The sequence below is a fragment of the Chrysemys picta genome, chromosome 2 (genome assembly GCF_011386835.1).
Source record: "Chrysemys picta bellii isolate R12L10 chromosome 2, ASM1138683v2, whole genome shotgun sequence".
Classification (NCBI taxonomy): domain Eukaryota; kingdom Metazoa; phylum Chordata; order Testudines; family Emydidae; genus Chrysemys; species Chrysemys picta.
Window position 1 is genome coordinate 6,423,546 of NC_088792.1, and position 17,745 is coordinate 6,441,290.

General features: G+C 57.2%; 1 protein-coding gene across 1 annotated transcript in view; it reads right to left on the reverse strand.

Annotated features, from left to right (window-relative positions):
- Nucleotides 1-1,190: 1,190 nt before the first annotated feature.
- Nucleotides 1,191-17,745, reverse strand: part of LOC101949178 (tumor necrosis factor receptor superfamily member 16-like) — a 45,264-nt gene continuing 28,709 nt past the window's right edge. Inside the window, exons 4-6 of the mRNA XM_065582539.1 lie at nucleotides 7,077-7,293; nucleotides 3,101-3,246; nucleotides 1,191-1,596 (exon numbers count right to left, since the gene is read on the reverse strand). Coding sequence (XP_065438611.1) covers nucleotides 1,292-1,596; nucleotides 3,101-3,246; nucleotides 7,077-7,293 — 668 coding nt within the window. The 3' untranslated portion in view covers nucleotides 1,191-1,291. The remainder of the gene's footprint in view (nucleotides 1,597-3,100; nucleotides 3,247-7,076; nucleotides 7,294-17,745) is intronic.

A 17,745-nucleotide genomic window follows, 5' to 3' on the forward strand; every position in this document is an offset into this window, starting at 1 on the left:
CACTGGACCAATCCCCGCCAGCAACTGGGCCCAAGGGCAAAGGGCCGAACCCCTACAAGGGCTACAGGCAACGTCCATGAGGCCCCAGCCCTAGGGCGGCACCCTAAAGGATTCTGGGAACCGTCCTTAGTGAGCAAGCCCTAGCCATGGAGAGAGAGGATGGGGAGGGGAGTGTTAGCTGAGGGGGAGGGGACTGGCTGCAAGGGGGGGGTACAGTCTGAAAACTGACTCCCACCCCCAAACAAACCAGCCCGTGGGGAGAAAACGCTGAGTCAGGGACGGTTCCTTGGAGCCAGGAGGGCCCCAATTCAGTCCCTGCCTGGCACAGGTGTTTCTCTGCGCGTAGTGGGGGGTGGAGGCAGACACGGTTTGGGGATGGTGCAGTGAGTTGTGGGGGGAGGTGCTGGCTGGGGGTGGTGCCGGGCCTAGGCTGGAGGGGTGACAGAGGAGGGTGGGGGCTCCAGCGATAGAATGGGTTAGACAGCAGTGCCCTACGCCCGTGCCCGGTGATTGGTCCCTTCACCCCCTGGCCTGGGGGACCGGAGTCCACCTGGGGAGGGTGAATGGCTTGGCCCTGGCAGGTCAGGGTCCACAGGCTCCCGTATGGCTGAGGGCTCTTCCAGAGGGCGCACAGGGAAGGGGAAAGCCCATGGTTAATCCCCATGGGTTACAATGGCCACGTGACGGAAGGAAACCACACGACAAAGCCAGCCGGGATCCCCAGACAGGGCGGGCACGGGGACGGAGTCAAAGGGGCAGAGAACCCGTCCCCCCAAACGCTCCTCCCTCTCCAGCCATGCCAGCCACTCTCCCTGCCAGGCAGTAGGGCGTCACCCACCAACTCACCTCAGGGGCTGGCTCTCTCCCAAGCCCATGGTCAAGCGGGGAGAGGACCCAGAGCCTTCGGCTCCAGAATCCCAGGTCTCGTCCATTGGCGCTAAAGAACCTGCCCTAGTATTAAGGCATAGCTCCCCTGCTGACACCGCGCGTGGCACCCGCAGGCCCGGTCGCCGCCGGTAGGGGACGGCGCGGGGCACCCGCAGGCCCGGTCGCCGCCAGTAGGAGACGGTGGGCTCATGCGCCAGTCACATCATGGTGCTGCACCTTGTCCTGCCAAAGGCCGCTGCTCTGTGGCTTTTTTGTTTGTTTTGTTGCCTTTTTTTTTTTAAGTTCCCTTATCATTAACAAAATTTGTTCCCCTCCCCCCTTTTCTTTTTTTGTTGCCATTTAAAACTCCTAGCGAGTCCCGTTCTCGCGGGGTGCGCGACCCCCTGCTGGCTTGCCCGTGCCATTACACCACCGAGCTGGCCTCAGCTGGGCCGGTCAAGTTCTCCACCACGTCCGGCCGCTCGATGCCGGCCAGGGCTGCGCACAGGGCCTCCAGCGTGGCCCCCTCTTTGGCGGCCCAGTCGGAGAGGAGGGTGTGGGCGGGGGCTTCGCCCCGGCTGAAGGTGTCGATGGCCTCTTCCTCGTAGCCCAGCTGGCTGGCCAGGCAGCGCCAGTCCTTGCCGTGGCTGGAGCTCTCCAGCAGCTGCTCCACCTCCTCCTGCTTGTGGGGTGGCAGGGCGCTGTACAGCCGGGGCTCGGCCCTGTGCGCTGTGAAGGGACAGGCAGAGCGAGAGAGTCAGAGCCGGGACCCGTGAGTGGGCTGGTGTTACCCTGCATCCCTACCCAAGCGCTGCTGAAAGAGAAGCCACCGCGCTCCTGTCCCAGTCACCGCCCCGGCAGGTCACAGCACAGCATGCCCCTGGGGTTGTGGCTGATGGGCTAAGCTGAGCAGTGCTTGGCTACGAGACCTCCCGGTGCTAGAGGAAGCGGTGCTGGTGAATCAGTGCACACCCCTCCCCTTGAGTCACCCTGGATGCCAAAGGGGGCCACGTCTCTTGCCTGAGTCACAAAACAGAGCCTGTCCCACGTTCGGCATTAAAGCCGCCTTTCCCGGAGTGCTTTAGGAAGCAACAGGGACACGCGCCCTGCTGCTCTGGCTCTGGGATGCTGGACACCGCCCCTTTCCAGTGGGGGGAAGCTGCCATTTCTACCCCTCTAGAGATGCAAGATGACAGCCCTTAAACCTGTCATTGGTCCAGGCTTGATATCAGCCAGCCAAGGCCTCCTTCAGAGATCATTCGGGATGGGGAGGGATACCCCAGTTTGGGGGAAAGCAGGAAACGTTTCTCAGGTGAGCTGCTTACTGTTGATGGCCAATTTATAACCATTTGTTCTTGTGCCACACTGGCGCTTAACTTAACTAACCATAATAGGTGTGGTTTCCCTTTAAGGAACTAGGCCCCGATCCTGCCACATGTCAGAGCACTGAGCCCCTTGCTGCGGCCGGCTGGCTGGAGCAGGTCCCCAGGGTGAGAAAGCCAGAGAGGCTGGAATCTTTAGCCACTGGGGGGCTCCAAGAAGAGCCACTCGAACCCATTAGCCACCCAAATAAGCACCCGGCCTGGTTCCATTCCTGGTCTGCGTCCCTGTCGTCATCCCACAGCGCCCTCTCTGGCTGATTTATGCAGCAGCACCAGCCAGTCCCTACTTTGTCATCCTCACCTGGAGAGGTGGTGGCCCCAGCCCAAGGATATACAGTGGGAGGGGACCTTCAGGGGGCCCATAACGGCATCTATCAGGCAGCCCCACTTTGCCACAGCAGCCACCCCATCTGCAATGGCCTGGTCCCAGCCTCCCTCATGGGCGGACTGTAGATCAAATGCTGCTTCTGTTGTTTGCTCCCCAGGGGATATTTTCAGCTGTGGGGGACCTAGAGATTGCTAAGGCCCAGACTTCCTGGGGGGACCTGGAAACGGGTCCATCATACTCCCTGGGGGACACAGAAACCACCAATGCTCACATCCCTGGGGGAACATAGAAACCACCAATGCCCACATCCCTGGGGGAACATAGAAACCGCCAATGCCCACATCCCTGGGGGAACATAGAAACCGCCAATGCTCACACTCCTTGGGGGAACCCAGAAACCGCCAAGGCCCCTAGCCTCAAGGGACTGGAAGCTACCAACAACTCCTATGCGGGGAAGGGGCACCCTCCCTGGGGTGAGGTGGGGAGCGTGGCCCTGCTGAGGCAGCGGCTGAGAGGCCCTTACCCTTGCTGAGCGGGTGGTGCTCCTGCAGGCTGTGCGTGTCGAGGAAGACGCCACTGTCGCTGTGCAGCTTTTCACCCTCGGGGGAGGCCCCTAGCTCCCCAGCCCTGGCTTTGGCCAGCTGTTTCTTCTGCTTGCAGGTGTTCCAGCTGCAGCGGGGGAAGGGGGAGAGCGTCTGGGCTCAGTAACATACTAGCAGTGGGAGGGGGGATCCTTGTATGCACACGTGCCCCCTTCACACCCCCAGAGTTTAGCAGCATCTCAGCTGAGCGCCCGCACTTGAAGGACCCCATTGAAACACCTGCCCCCCTACATCCCCCCCGAGCGCAGGGTTTTATCCAGCCCAGCCTTGTGCCCGCAGCCTCGGCAAGGAAGGGCTTTCGGGCTCAGCCGCGCTCTTTCTAGGGGGGGCTCCATGTACACCTCTACCCCGCTAGAACGCAACCCGATAGAACACGAATTCGGATCTAACGCGGTAAAGCAGCGTTCCAGCGGGGTGGGGCTGCGCACTCCGGCGGATCAAAGCAAGTTCGATATAACGCGGTTTCATCTATAACACGGTAAGATTTCTTGGCTCCCGAGGACAGCGTTATATCGAGGTAGAGGTGTACCAGGATAATTCCTCTCCTCCACCCCCCCGGTTCCCTGCAGACCCCTGGCACAGATGGCTCAGCCGGGGCTGGCTGCGGGAGAAACGTCAGGCTGACCGGGGGGAAGTGAGGGGTCCTCCTGCCATCTCTGTCTCTCTGCCCCTAGCCAGCCTCCACTTCTTTCGCCATCCCTCTCCAGCTTCCCTCCGCCTCCCTCGCTCCATCCCTTTCTCCAGTGCTGCCCCCATCCTCCCCGCCTATGCACGGAGGAGCCCGGTTTGCAAACAGCTTCATGCACCTTGCATCCCTCCCTCCCGTCCCCAGCCAGAGAGCTGGGGCAAATGCCCGTGGCTAGTGCTAGTCCTGTAGCGCCGGTCTGTGCACGGGAGCATATGTCTAGTGCAACAGGGAGAGCATTGGTGAAAGGTCTCATAGGGTACGAGGAGGCCGCATCGGGTCCGGTCCTGGGACTCGGAACACCTGGGTTCTATCCCCTCCCCCACCCTGTGTGTGTTTAGGCCCTACGCTCTCGCGGGCGGGGCTGTCTCTGACCATGTGTGTACCGCCCTCCCGGTAGCGCCTAGGGCTGGCGGACGGGCTCTGGGCCCCACTGCGCCAGGCGCTGTACACGCAGGACAAAAAGACGCTCCCCGCCCCATAGAGCTCAGAATCGAACCAGGGTCCTACGCTCGGCTGGAACCGGATGCTGCTGTGCTACGGACAGCCATAGGCAGCCAGGGTCCGATCCCGGGAGGTGCTGCCTGCCCCTGCTCTCCCGGATGGCATTAGCAGGAGGTCAGACATTCAGCAGCTCCTAGGACTGGCCCCCAGCGAGTGACCAGGCACCCGCTAAACAGAGAGGAGAACAGGGGGTGCAAGGCAGCAGGCAGCAAGGGGGGGAATATATCTAGGCAGCGGCAGAGAGGGGCAAGCGGCGGAGAGGTGACTGAGTGACTGTGAGGAGCGTACAGGCCTGATCTGTACATGTCCTTAGCCTGCCAGCTTGTGTTGGGTCTGTGTTTGTACAGCACCTGGCACTATGGGGTCCTGGCCCAGGTCTGGGGGGCCTACATATATACTGTTCCGGCTGAGTCCGGCATCGGAACGTGGTCCTTGGTGCTCAAGTGACTTGCCCAAGGTCAGCCAGAGCTTGGAGCAGAGCTGGGAATCGGACTCGGATCTGCTGCGTCCCAGCCTGGTGCTTTAGCCGACAAATGCCGGCAGAGCCACAGTCCTCCGTGGGCTGCCCAGCGAATACAAGCGGTGCAAATCACCACCGGCCCCAGTGCTCACAGCAGGCTCTGCGGGTCTGTACTCAGGGGTGATCCTCACATCTGGGGGGGGAAGGAATCGGTCGAGTGAATACTCTCTGACTCATCACACAAAGGGAGGCTTGGGGAAAGGAAGCCGGGGTGAGCGAGGAAACAGAGGGGTCTATGAGCTATATAGCAGGAGAAGGGACGGGGGGTCTATGAACTATATAGCAGGAGGAGGGATGGGGGGTCTATGATCTATAAGGGAGGAGGAGGGACGGGGGGTCTATGATCTATATGGGAGGAGGAGGGATGGAGGGTCTATGATCTATATGGGAGGAGGAGGGACGGGGGGTCTATGATCTATATGGGAGGAGGAGGGACGGGGTCTATGATCTATAAGGGAGGAGGAGGGACGGGGTCTATGATCTATATGGCAGGCGGAGGGATGGGTGGGTCTAAGATCTATATGGCAGGAGGAGGGACCCACTCGGCTCTGGAGTCTCTCAATGTGAGTGGAATATAAAGAATGTAAACAAGTGGGAAGGGGAGCAGGGCAGCTCGAACACCAGGGAGGGAAATAAATCCCCAAACACAGGCACAAAGCGAGCCGGGCGGGGGTTGGCTTTGCACTTCCCAACAGAACAGCCAGCAGTTTGAAATCCTTTCAGCAGGGGTCCCATTAATCTACCGCCCACTCCTCCGGTCTCCCCAGCAGAGGCCGGATACAGAGGCAGAGAAGGATCTAATCCCGCGCCCCAAACGAGGTTTAATCCTATTCAGCCGCTGGGCCCCAGCAGTGCGCCCGACACAGTGGGGGACACGGCTCCTTCCGTGGGCCGGCCCTGCCCCGAAGGGAATAACGACGCTCCGCCTGTCTGGTGTCCCGGCTGAACACCTGTGCGCCCGGCGGGCGGGCCACGGGGACCGGAGGGCAAATCCCTCCTTCCGGAACGGGCTGTGACCGAGTCATCTCTGGCTGTGCTGCACCCACAATGGACTTGGCCCAGCAGCCTCAATGCAGCTGCACCCAGGATCCACTTGGCCCACTGAGTCCAGCCAAACCCTCCTAATACTTCGTGCCTTCCATCTTCATAGCGCCTTACAAACACCCCCTAGTTTATCACTGCACCCCGCCAGCCCCTGCATGGTAGGAGGTACCTCCAGATCCCAGCCAGGGAAAGCAAGGCAGAGAAGGGGTAAGGGACACACTCAAAGTCACAGAGGCAGTCAGTGTCGGAGCCTGGATTAGAAACCCAGGAGTTTCCAGCTCCCAGTCCTTGCTGAGCCCCTAGACATTAATCTCTCTTCTCCTTCCTGCCATAGGACAAGCCCTGCCCTTGGCTGGATGTCCCTCCTATTGCTTTCATACAGTATGTTTTTTCAAAGCCTAGGGAGCTCACGTGTGAAGGGGAAGCATGGTCAAGCGGTTAGCTCACAGGTCTGGGAGTCAGGACTCCTGAGTTCTCCTCCTGGCTGTGCCACTGACTTGCTGCGTGACCTGGGACTAATCACGTCACCGCTCCGTGCCTCGGTTTCCCCATCTTGTGACATGGGGATAATGATACTTCTCTGCCTCCTAGGGGTGAGTGGGAGGCATACTGCATCGGTGAGAGGAGCACTCGGATGCAAAGCGCAGGAGGAGATGAACGTCCATACCACGAGGGATGGGCAAAGCGGGACAGATCCCGGTGCTCACAGAAACGGGCCTAAGCCCTGGACTTTGGATCCAAATCTGAACTTCCCCAGAGTGTCAGGGGGTTCGGTATTCTGGTTCCGGCCCGTTACAGCACTAGGGGCAGATGGGAACGTCCCCAGAGCTCAGGGTTTGGAGCTGGTGTCCTCATTTGGGCCCAGGTCCGGCAGGACCCAAAGGGCTTTGCCAGGCACCTACAGGGTAAGACATGTGGAAGGTCCCCCCAGGAGGGGGAACAGCCGGCCAGGAGTGGGGGTCAGTTGGCTCAGGAGGGCAGCCCAGACAGCGTGGCTGTGGAGAGCCCTTGGTTTGCTGGCTGGTGCCCCGCATGGGAGCCGGCCTATGCTGAGGGGCACCATTCCTGGTGTCCCCCCTGCGGTGATTCTCCCGGCACCCCCTCCCCCGAGCTGGAGCAGCCCCATGAGCGAGGCCACACGTACCATTTGAAAGCCACGTAGGCCAGGAGCCCCACCACCACCGCGGCCAGGATAGAGCAGTAGACGGGGATGATGTTCTTGCTGTTGTCTGGCAGCGGCGGGAGGAACTCGGAAGAGTTATTGGGGGAGGCGCTGCCCTCTGACTCAGACAGCGGAGGCTTCTTGGGGTGCTCCTTGCGGGAGTCCCCATCCGTGCGCTTCAGGATCTGCAGCTCTCTGTCTGCAAGCAAACACAGCCAACAACACGAGATGCTTAAAAGAGACAAAGAGAGCCCTGGGCTTACCTCTCGCTCCCCAGGCACCTCCATTTTGGGGGCCTCGTGGGAGACACTGTGGGAGAGGCCGTTCCCCGCGGTGCCTCAGTTTTCTCCCCTCTGGTGGAACGTTTTCCATCAAAACTTTTTTTCAGTAGAAAATGGCTTTTTTTTTTAGCCCAACAGAAATAAATTTTTCAGGCAAAAGTTCCGTTTTCATTAAAGATCTTCCAGTTTGCCTTAAAACCGCCTCAACGTTGATTTTTTTTTTCTTCAGTTTTCAGCAACCAAAAGCCGACTTTTGAGGGGTTGAAACTGAAAACGGTTTAATTCTGGGGCCGTCAGAAACCAATACATGGGGGGGGGGGGAGGTGGTTTGACAAAAACTCAAAAATGTTCAACAGCAATATTTGACAAAAAATGAAAAAAAAAATGGTTTTTCATCAAAACTTTTTGCTGGGGGAGGGGAGGGAAAGGCCGACTAAAGGAGCGCTGAGAGAATATCTGCCTCCCAAGTGGGTTTTGTGGGTTACTAGATGTTTGCAAAGAACTAGCCCGTCATACGGTAAGCGGATGGCTAAAGATAGTCTTGTGGTGAGCTGTACGGAAGTGGTGGATTATTAAAAGGAGGGGGGAGGGATAGCTCAGTGGTTTGAGCATTGGCCTGCTAAACCCAGGGTTGTGAGTTTAATCCTTAAGGGGGCCATTTAGGGATCTGGGATGAAAATCTGTCTGGGGATAGGTCCTGCTTTGAGCAGGGGGTTGGACTAGATGACCTCCTGAGGTCCCTTCCTACCCCGATATTCTGTGAAAAGTGACTTGTCCAGAGCAGCGTTTTTCACACTTTGGGTCGCGATCCAGTACTGGGAATGGAAGACACTGGGTCGCGGCAGCTCTGGGCAGCACCGCCGACTGGGCCGTTAAAAGTCCCATTGGCACTGCTGCGCGGCTAAGGCAGGCTAGTCCCTACCTGTTCTGATGCCCCGGAAGCGGCCAGCAGCAGGTCCAGCTTCTAGGCGGGGGTCACGGGGCTCCATGCACTGTCCCGCCCTGAGCACTGGCTCCGCATTGGGGGCGGGGCCAGTGCCGGCAGGTGAGAGCTGTGCGGAGCTGCTTGCGCGCCTCCACCTAGGAGCCGGACCTGCTGCTGACCGCTTCCCGGGCGCAGCGCAGTCTGCGGTGCCAGGCCAGGCGGGAAGCCTGCCTTAGCACCCCCGCTGCGCCGCTGACCAGGAATAGCCCGAGGTAAGTCCGTGCCCCAATCCCCTGCCCCAGCCCTGAGCCCCCCAAACCCAGAGCCCCTTCCTCCACCCCAAACCCCTCATCCCCAGCCCTACCCTAGAGCTTGCATCCCCAGCCCAGAGCCATGACCTCCTCCCGTACCCCGACCCCCTGCCCCAGCCGAGCCCCCTCCCACACCCCAAACCCCTCATTCCCAGCTCCGTTGGGTCACGGACATCAACAATTTTCTTCAACTGGGTCCCCAGAAAAAAAGTTTGAAAACCACTGGTCTAGAGTGATTTTCATTCCAAAGGGTGCAAAGTGCTGTTTGGATGAACGGTCCGACTCTCTTCTCACTTATACTGGCGTAAATCAGGAGTAACTGCTAACTAAGGGTGTGAAAGGACAACTGGGCCCTCTACAGTACAGGAATCACTTTGCCCTCCAGTGACATGCAGCTGGCCCTGGGATAGAGCAGCTCACAGCCCCACACTACACAGCAGTTTAGGACGGGGTGAAGAAGACTCCATTGACGCTGCAGGGAGACTTTATGCAGGATGTAATGCCCCAAGGTGGGCCTTGGCCTGGGGGCACGCCCTGGTCTAAGAAGAGCTCGGTGTCGCTCGAAAGCTGGTCTCTTTCACCAACGGGAATTGGGCCAATAAAAGAGATGACCTCTCCCACCTCGTCTCGCTAATATCCTGGGGCCGACATGGCTACCCCAACACCGCCGACGTGAGGATGGGGGGGCAATCAAAACAGACAAGGCAGAGTCATCCTCCCCATTTTGCGGATGGGAAACCGAGGCAGGGAGCAGTTAAGTGATTTGCCCAAGGCCATACAGGGAGTGATGGGCAGAGCTGGCAACTGAATACAGCTCTCCTGTGTCCCTTGTCTAGTGCCTGAACCACAAGATCGGCCTCCTTCTTGCTAAAAGTTCCCCCCACCGGCTACCATCGGAGGCAGAAATAACCCAGGTAGCTAGCCCAGCACAGCGTCGGGGAGGGGGCAACCCTTCTTCTAGAGAAGCCTGAAGGTCTGATCCTTCCCGGGATGGCAGCCGTCCATCTGCCCCCTGCTGAACGTGTGACGGCTCCAGCAAGCCGGTGGCCTGATCTCATTCTCCGGACACGGCAGGAGCCGAAGGCCCAGGCAGCAGATAATGAAAGAGACCAAAGTGGGGCTGCATTCTCTCTGCGAGGCCCTCAGCTCTGGGGCTTGAAAACCAACCCTGCAGCTCCCCTTCTCCATCCTCCCCGTCTGGCCCAGCTAGACCCACGCCCCCTCCCCCCACCTCCCACCCCCTTGCACGGCTACATCAAAGTCCCAAAATGGGCTGCGGCTGGGGATTGCTCCAGTGCCTGCGAGGAGCATCTGGTCTGTCTGCTGGAAAGTGATGACAAGTTACGGGCGGGGGAGGGATGGGGGGAGAGGCCTTGTCTATGGAGGAACAGCTGGAGAGGGAACAGCTGGCAGGGCCCCTCCTGCCTTTGAAGCTGCAAAGTGGGGTGCGTGAACTCGTCCTGCAGCCGCAGCTCCCCTCCTGCTTCACCCCCGAATGGAGCCGGCCGCCCCCGAAGTGCAGGGAGCGTGGCCAGCGGGAGGCTGGCTGAACTCGCGAGCTGGCAGTGAGCTAGCCTTTTCCAGCGGGCCCCTTCCCTGGCTGCAGGCTCTGAGCTCAGCTGGTGCAAGGCAGGCTCCAGAGAATTTCAATCAGATTCGCTCTGCGGCCGGTTTCGTGGGTGATTCAGGGGAACCCTCCGCAGAGCCGTCTTGCCCAGACGGTCTAATCCTGGCAGGTCCCCTGGAACTCTAGGGAGGTTTAAGCTCCAACGGAGGATGTGAAGTCACCAGTTTTTCTTGGTACCCTGGACCTGGACCCCTCGCTGCTTGGGGGAAGCTCTCCTCCAAACAGGAGTGGGTGGGTGAGGTTCTGTGACCTGCGATGTGCAGGAGGTCAGACTAGATGGTCCCTTCTGACCTTAAAGTCTAGGCGTCTATAAAGCAGGGGGCGAGGTACAAGCGCATGGGGGAGTTTGAGGAGGGACTGGGCTCTGGAATTGATGTCTTGGGTCCCTCTCTAACCTCAACAGCCTCCAACGGCGATAGCTCAAGCAGAGATGAAAGCGGCATGTAAGTGTGTGCGTGAGAATGGCGTGTTGGTGTGTGAAAGCTCTGGGCGGCAGGGACATTTCTGGCTATGTATGTACAGCACCTGGCACAGTAGGGCCCTGATCAGGGCCTGCGTGGGTTAATGAGATCATAAGAGGAAGTGCCTCATTTTCCACTGCTTGTGTCATCGGTGCAGAGTAGGAAGTGGATGCTAAGAACGACTGGCTGGACATTTTTTCTGAAAAATTTTCATTGGAAGATGCCATTTCAACTAAACTGATTTTGGGTGTGTGCAAAACTATCACTTTCGATGCAATTTCATTTCAAAATGGAAAAAAGCTGTTCTGAGAAAATATCCAGATGATATGTTTGGAAGACAAAGTTTTGAATTTTCAGTTTGAAATTGACTCTGAGGTTTGACAAATTTTTAAAGGTTAAAAAAGGTCAAAATCCAAACGAAATCTTCCGAACTCATCGAATCAAAATGTTTCGATTGCAGCCCGGCTGACTTTTTCCGCCGAATTTCGTTTCACAGACGTGTTTAAAGCGGCAGCTTTTCGTCCCAATGTCAAAGCTCACATTTTTTTTTGCGAGACAGAAAAGCCATTTTCGGACCAGTTCTAACGCTAAGCTGACCTGGTGGTGCGTGACGCCCACGCTACACAGCCTCACGCCCTCCTATGGCGGTTGTGTGTGCGTGTGGGTCAGTGCGTGGTGTGAACGCACCTGGAGTGTGTATCAGGCAGCCCGAACTCGCTCAGTCACGCGTAAACCAACAGAAGGGCTGGGCTCATGTTCCATGCAAAGACCAGAGGCAGCTGCTACATTCCCTTCATGGTAACACTAGGAATACGGTATGAGCAGAGAAGGGGGAACCTGCATGGTTCTATCTGAAACCCCCGCAAACCCAGGCAGATGAGGGCTGTCTAGCTAACACTCACCCACTGTGCAGTATAACCCACGCCCCCAAACACACGCACACACTCCCTTACGCAGCTGTGCTCTCCACTGGCCTACCCATCCCAGGGGCCTCACAGACCCAGTGGGCCCAGCCTGAGGACTCATTTCCTGGAGTCCTTGTGCGACGGGCGGAGGAATTTGAGCAGGTGGGAAGCGCTGGCAGCGCGCGGATTCCCTCTGCGAATCAGAGAAGGCGTTTCCCATTTAAGGAGCCAGGAGGACCAGTGGGAAGGGTAAGCGGTTAGGATGCAAGTGGCTAGCAGTGAGACACGTATGGCCCAGCTCGCCGGGCCCGGCTGCTAAGAAAAACTCGTTTGTACGTTTGTATCACTAATGCCCATCTCTGAACGCCGTGGGCAAGCCCCCCGCTAGGAAGGGGCTAACGACTCCTGCTGTTCCCTGTGGGGTTGGGGGAATCTAGGCACTGCCATACAGGATCAGAGCAGTATCCACTCACTGACAGCTGCTTCAGAGGCAGGTGCGTGAATCTCTGCAGTGGGCAGTTCTGGGATGACTTGCCCCAGGGGAAAGGTGCCTCTTAGCTTCTGTTAGACAGCAGTGGGCTTAAGCCCTGAAGTATTAGGGATTTTTCCCTTTCCAAAGCCCTTGGGTGTTTTAAATCCCTACTACTATAACTATTTTTATGGAGGTTTCTCTCCTCCATAAAAATGTGTCCAGTCCCTTCCGGAACCCTCTTGCCCTTAGTGACATCCTGTGGCCATGAGTTCCACAGGCCATTCCTCCCTCCGCCCACCCTTGATTTCCCAAAGCATTCCTGGGAATGCCCTTACTAACCAGAAGGGCATTAAGGATCTGCACCTATGGAGCCCTGTTATGGTTGGGCCAAAAAACGGTGTTTCTAGGCTCACAGAGGCTGGTCAGTAGACCTCCCAGAAGATCTCCAGCAAAACCAAGGAAGAGAAGAATTGATGTTTCAGATATTTCTCAGGATAAAACAATGGCAGAACACAAAGCAACCCCCCTCCACCCGGAATAACCTTTCAGGCCGTCTTCCTCCATCGTACGAGTGAAAAAAGACCCAAGCCTGATGTTTTCAGTATCCTTTGCAGGTCACCTTTCACCCTGTCACGCCCTGGACAGCTCCCATTTCTCCAAGAGGCGTTCATTCCAGCTATGGCTCTGCAAGCCTGCACACCGTCCTGCCAACCTGCCTCGTCCTCCCCTCCCTCCCGCCAGCCCCTCTCATTCAAACCGACAGGCGCATATGAGTTTGGTCTTTTCTACCCCTGTGCGGTGTGGTGTTTGGGGGGAGGGGGAGGACTTTAATTAGCTACTAACTAGAAAAGGACAAGCATTGTCATTTCAGAGGTCAGAGGTTGTGACCCTTCCCCTCTCAGGGGCTCGGCTCCTCCCAGGTTGACCATGTTCCAGAATTCAAGAGAAACTGGAGATGAAAAAGCTTTCTTAAGCCACTGACAATATCTGAGCCCAAGAGCCGCCCAGTCCGTTTTCCAGGTGTTTAATCCAGGCTAGTGTAAAGGACGGGGACCCCTCCACAGGCTCAGAATACGTCTACACTAGACCTGGAAGGCGCAATTTCCCGCTCCACTAGATGTACCCACGCTAGCTCTAGTCGAGTGAGCACGCTAAACTAGCCAGCTAGCCGCAGCAGCGTGAGCAGCCCTGAGCATGTACGAGGCTCTCTGCCAGGCTGGGCTTGGGGTGCTCAGCGCTTTGCAGAGCACTGGCTCGATCGGAGCTAGCCTGGGTATTTCTCCTCAAGCTGAAAATGACACGGTGCCGTTCTCTCCGCTGGGACCTTTCCTTCTCGCCTTGATTTCATCCCTGTGACGAACTGGGACTGTTCTTGCTGGGGTGTGTGAATGCTGACAGGGGAGTGTAACTAGGATGGTCTGCATCGGGGAATGGGAGTCTGCCGAGGGAACATACCTGAGCTTGTAACATGAGAACCCAGGAAGGGGTTGGAGGCCAGGTGACTCCGGGGCCCGGGAAACTGAACAAAGGCTGTGGGAGGGGTCGCTAAAGGCAGAGTGCTGGAAGCAGGCTGGAGAGATGGCTGGGAGGCAGAGATGGCTCTGACCCCCCAAAGGGGGGTGGGCTGGAATGCCCTGGGACCCCAAGCTGGACCTAACTGAGGGGGGCCCTGTTGTCTGTGCCTGCAAGACCTGTCTTGGACTGTATTCCTGTCATCCAAATAAACCTTCTGCTTTACTGGCTGGCTGAGAGTCATGGTGAATCGCAGGAAGCCGGGGGTGCAGGGCCCTGAGTCCCCCAAGACTCCGTGACAATCCCATCGCTTGTCATTCAACCCATTTGTCCCTCCCTGAAACCCCCCACCCCCACCCCCTTCTGAGACATCCTCCCCTAAGGCCTGAGCCACTGAAGTCAGTGGAAAGATGCCCCCTGATCACAGGTGCGGGAACTAGGGGTGCAGCACCCCCAGGTTTTACGCAGAGCTCCGCTGCCTGCACCCGGGGCTCCGTTGCTACCCCTGCCCTCCGGGGTCCCAGCTGTCCCCAGTCTCGGCCCCCTTACCCCTGTCCGTGTCCCCTCCCCTCCTGGAGACACAGCCCTGCTCCTGGACCCAGCTCTGGGGAAGGGGGCGGCTTTCAGCCCCGGCCCCTGATTGCAATGGATCAGGCATTTAGTGCTGAACCCCGGGCCTCAGTCCCCCTCCAGCTCTGCACATCTCCAGCATGTCAGTCGCTCTCTGCCCACAACTGACAATGCCGCTGCAGGTATCACCGCAGCAGAGACTCCCTGGGACTCTTGAAGAGCCTTGGGCATAGGCGCCGACTCTGTGGGTGCTGCAGGGCTGGAGCACCCACGGAAAAAAATGGGTGGGTGCTCAGCACCCACCGGCAGCTCCCTGTGGCCCCGCCCCCCGGCTCAAGCTCACCTCCGCCTCCTCCGCGAGCGCGCCGCCACGTCCTGCTTCTCCCCCCTCCCTCCCCGCGCTTGCGCTGTGACAGAGCTGATTTGCTGGGCGGGGAGGGACGGGGGAGGAGGGGGAATGCGGTGCGCTGGGGGAAGAGGCGGGGCCGGGGCAGGGATTTGGGGAAGGGGTCCAATAGGGGAAGGGAAGGGGCGGAGTTAGGGCAGGGACTTTGGGGATTGGACCCCAAACCTGCAATGCACAGGGGTTGGGGTTCACTCGCGCAACCTTGGTCATTTCGAGCAGTGTGCAAAGCAGGCACCTCTCCCCTGAGCCCCCATTGCTCTGACAGAAGTTTCTTCTTCCCGATCACTAGCCTACACCTGGAAACATGTGTCCCGGGGCCGCCAATGCGCTGCTAGCCCTGGAGGATTGTGGGACATGAAAAGCCATGCCATTCTGATTCCCAACTGGCCTTTCACCCTACACAATTTTAGCAGCCGGCAGCACACAATACTTTGCACGTACATAGCCCCTGTGAGCCGAAGAGCTCAAAGCACTTTCCTTTCATCCCCATGTCCTAGATAGGGAAACTGAGGCACGGAGTGGGTAGGTGACTTCCCGGAGGTCATGCACCAAGGGCCTCATCCAAAAAATCTTTGGATCAGGCCCCAAGTCAGTGGCAGGATAAAGTCCAGGTCTGCTTGAACCACTACCCCATGCTCCCTCTCCTATCCAGCGTCCCGTGCGAGGCCCGGGGTATGGAGATCAGTGCCGTACACCATTCGAAATCCAAAGTTCTAGCAGCAGAAAGCACTGGCTTGTTGCCCTGCTGGTTCTCAAGATATAGCAAGCCCTGGACCTCGGACCAGCGTCGATTTCAATCCTGCTCCCATAATATCATTGACCGGAGATGGCTCCCCCGCTGTTCTATTATGGGACAAGCCTCTCCCCCGCGAACGCCCGCCCTGCCCCTTAAGAAGTGAACAGGGCCCAAGGACGCTGCCTCCTTCCAGCAGCGCTGCCCCCTCCCGCGTTTGGAATGACAACGCCCCTTTGCCGGATCCTTTCAAAAGCGGCGAGGACGAGATCACACGGAAGCTGGAGGCAGAGACCGGGGAGACAATGAAGTCTTAAGGGATTGGCGCTGCCCCCTCGGCATGGCGCTGCCACCCAGCCCTTTAATACACTCTGCTTCAGAGAGTTTCATTAACAAGCCCACATACTCACCCCGCAACAGCCGAGCGGGATTAAAGACGCAGCGACCGGGACAAAGGGGAGATTAAGGGCAACCTAAGGGAGACTCTGTCCTCGCAGACAAAAAAGCAACTGTGTCTCTAAAACAAAACCCGAGGGAGAGGACGATGGAAAGAGAGAGAGTGGGAGTGTTTCGCTGGATTCAATCCGCTCTGGCCTCCCATTCCGATTCTGGCCCTGATCCTCTTCCCTGGAACATGCCTTTCCTTCTTCAGACAGATGAACAAGTGTGGGTGTGTGGGGGCTAGATAGATAGACAGACAGACAGACAGTGTGTATGGGGATGGATAGAGAGCCAGCCAGTGTGTATGGGGCTGGCTAGACAGCCAGCCAGTGTCTATATGGGGCTAGCCAGCCAGCCAGCCAGCGTGTATGGGGTTAGACAGACAGACAGACAGTGTGTATGAGGCTAAATAGACAGACAGACAGGCGAAGATTTTCAGAAGTGACTAGTGATTTGGGGGCTCAGTCTGAGACCCCTTAGATAATCCTGATTTTCAGAGAGTGCTGTGCACCTGCTGGCTGAGAATTGGGTCCTTTTTAGGGGACTCGAGTTGGCCATCCAAAAACGGAGGCCCCAAATATGTTCCTTGCCCAAGGAGTATTTTCCCCATTGACAGTATAGCTCTAGTGAATGGTGGAAGAGGTGGGACGGAGCAGCTCCAGGGAATGATGATGTGGGAATTGAGTTTCATCCCTGCCTCGCTCAGCTCGGTGCTCTCCAAATGCCTGCCCGGGGCCCTCTGTCGCCGGTTCAAATCCAGCCCAGCTTGGTCCTGACCTGCAATTAGTCCCATCTGGTGGTGGGCACTGACACGAATTTGTCAGGTCTCAAGCCTAGCAAAGCTAATGACACCAGTGCTAATCAGACCCTTTGACATAGGCGCCAAGGACCAAATGAGCTACAAAGGCTGAAGGCCCCTTTTCAACCCTACTCGTGGTTTGCTCAGGCCAGGGCTGGTGTGATGGGGGCCAACCCCGCTGCTTTCTATTCTCTGGGGAGAGGACTCCAGTCTCCAGAGCTACCAACCTGGCACCTTTCTCCAGCGGTAAATGCACAAGCAAAACTGAGAACAAGACAGAGAGGAATGAAAAAGGAAGCAGGTCTCAGGAGGACACCTAAGACAATCTGAGTCAAATCCTACCTGGACCCATTGCCAAGCTCCCGTCGATCTAAACTGGGCCAGGGTCTGGTCCGATCTGCATACGTGGCTTTGTTCCAATGCCAAGACCTTCTGGGAAGGGTAGGGGGAATGAGCCCCTGATGGGACATTGTCTCCCTGTTACCCCTGCAAGCTGGGCTATCCCAATGCAACGCACCAAGCCAGTCTCAGGCTAAAGACAAGACAGCTAGATTCTGCCCCCAGCAATGTGCAAAAGACAGGTCCCATCCTAACCAGAGCGGCTCAGAAAAGGCTGGGGGGTCGGGATAGGGAGAAATGTGCTAAAAGCATCAAGGTCATTTTCCTTCTCCAGATTCCAAATCAGGAAATGGGACAGGGGTTTTTTGCTTATTTGCAACTCATCATGAAAATTTTCTTTCTTTCTTTCTTTCTTTCTTTCTTTCTTTCTTTCTTTCTTTCTTTCAGTTATTTTTTAAAAGGTGGGAGGGAAAGAGGAAAATGATCAACCCCCAAAGTCCAAAAAGCAACCCACCCACCCAAACAAACAAAAAAAGATACATTTTAAATCTTCTAATTTCATCCGATCCCATCCCCAGGAAATTTTTTTTTTTTAAATTCCAACCAAAATTTCTGATTTTTAATGCCATTTTTCAACAACAATCAAATTCATTCATAAGGTGTCAGCCAGCCAGTCAGCTGGGGGTGGGTCAGGTGATAGTCAGTCCCTAGAAAGGCCAGCCAGAGCTCTGAGCTGGAGAACTGCAGGAAGTTTGCTGCAGGAGTGCCTGGACCCAGAGGGGCCGAGAGAGGGAGGGATGAACCGCTGGGATCTGCAGTCCGGGTTGGGCAAAGGAAATCCTTTAGTTTGGTATTTAGTTAAGTTTTCT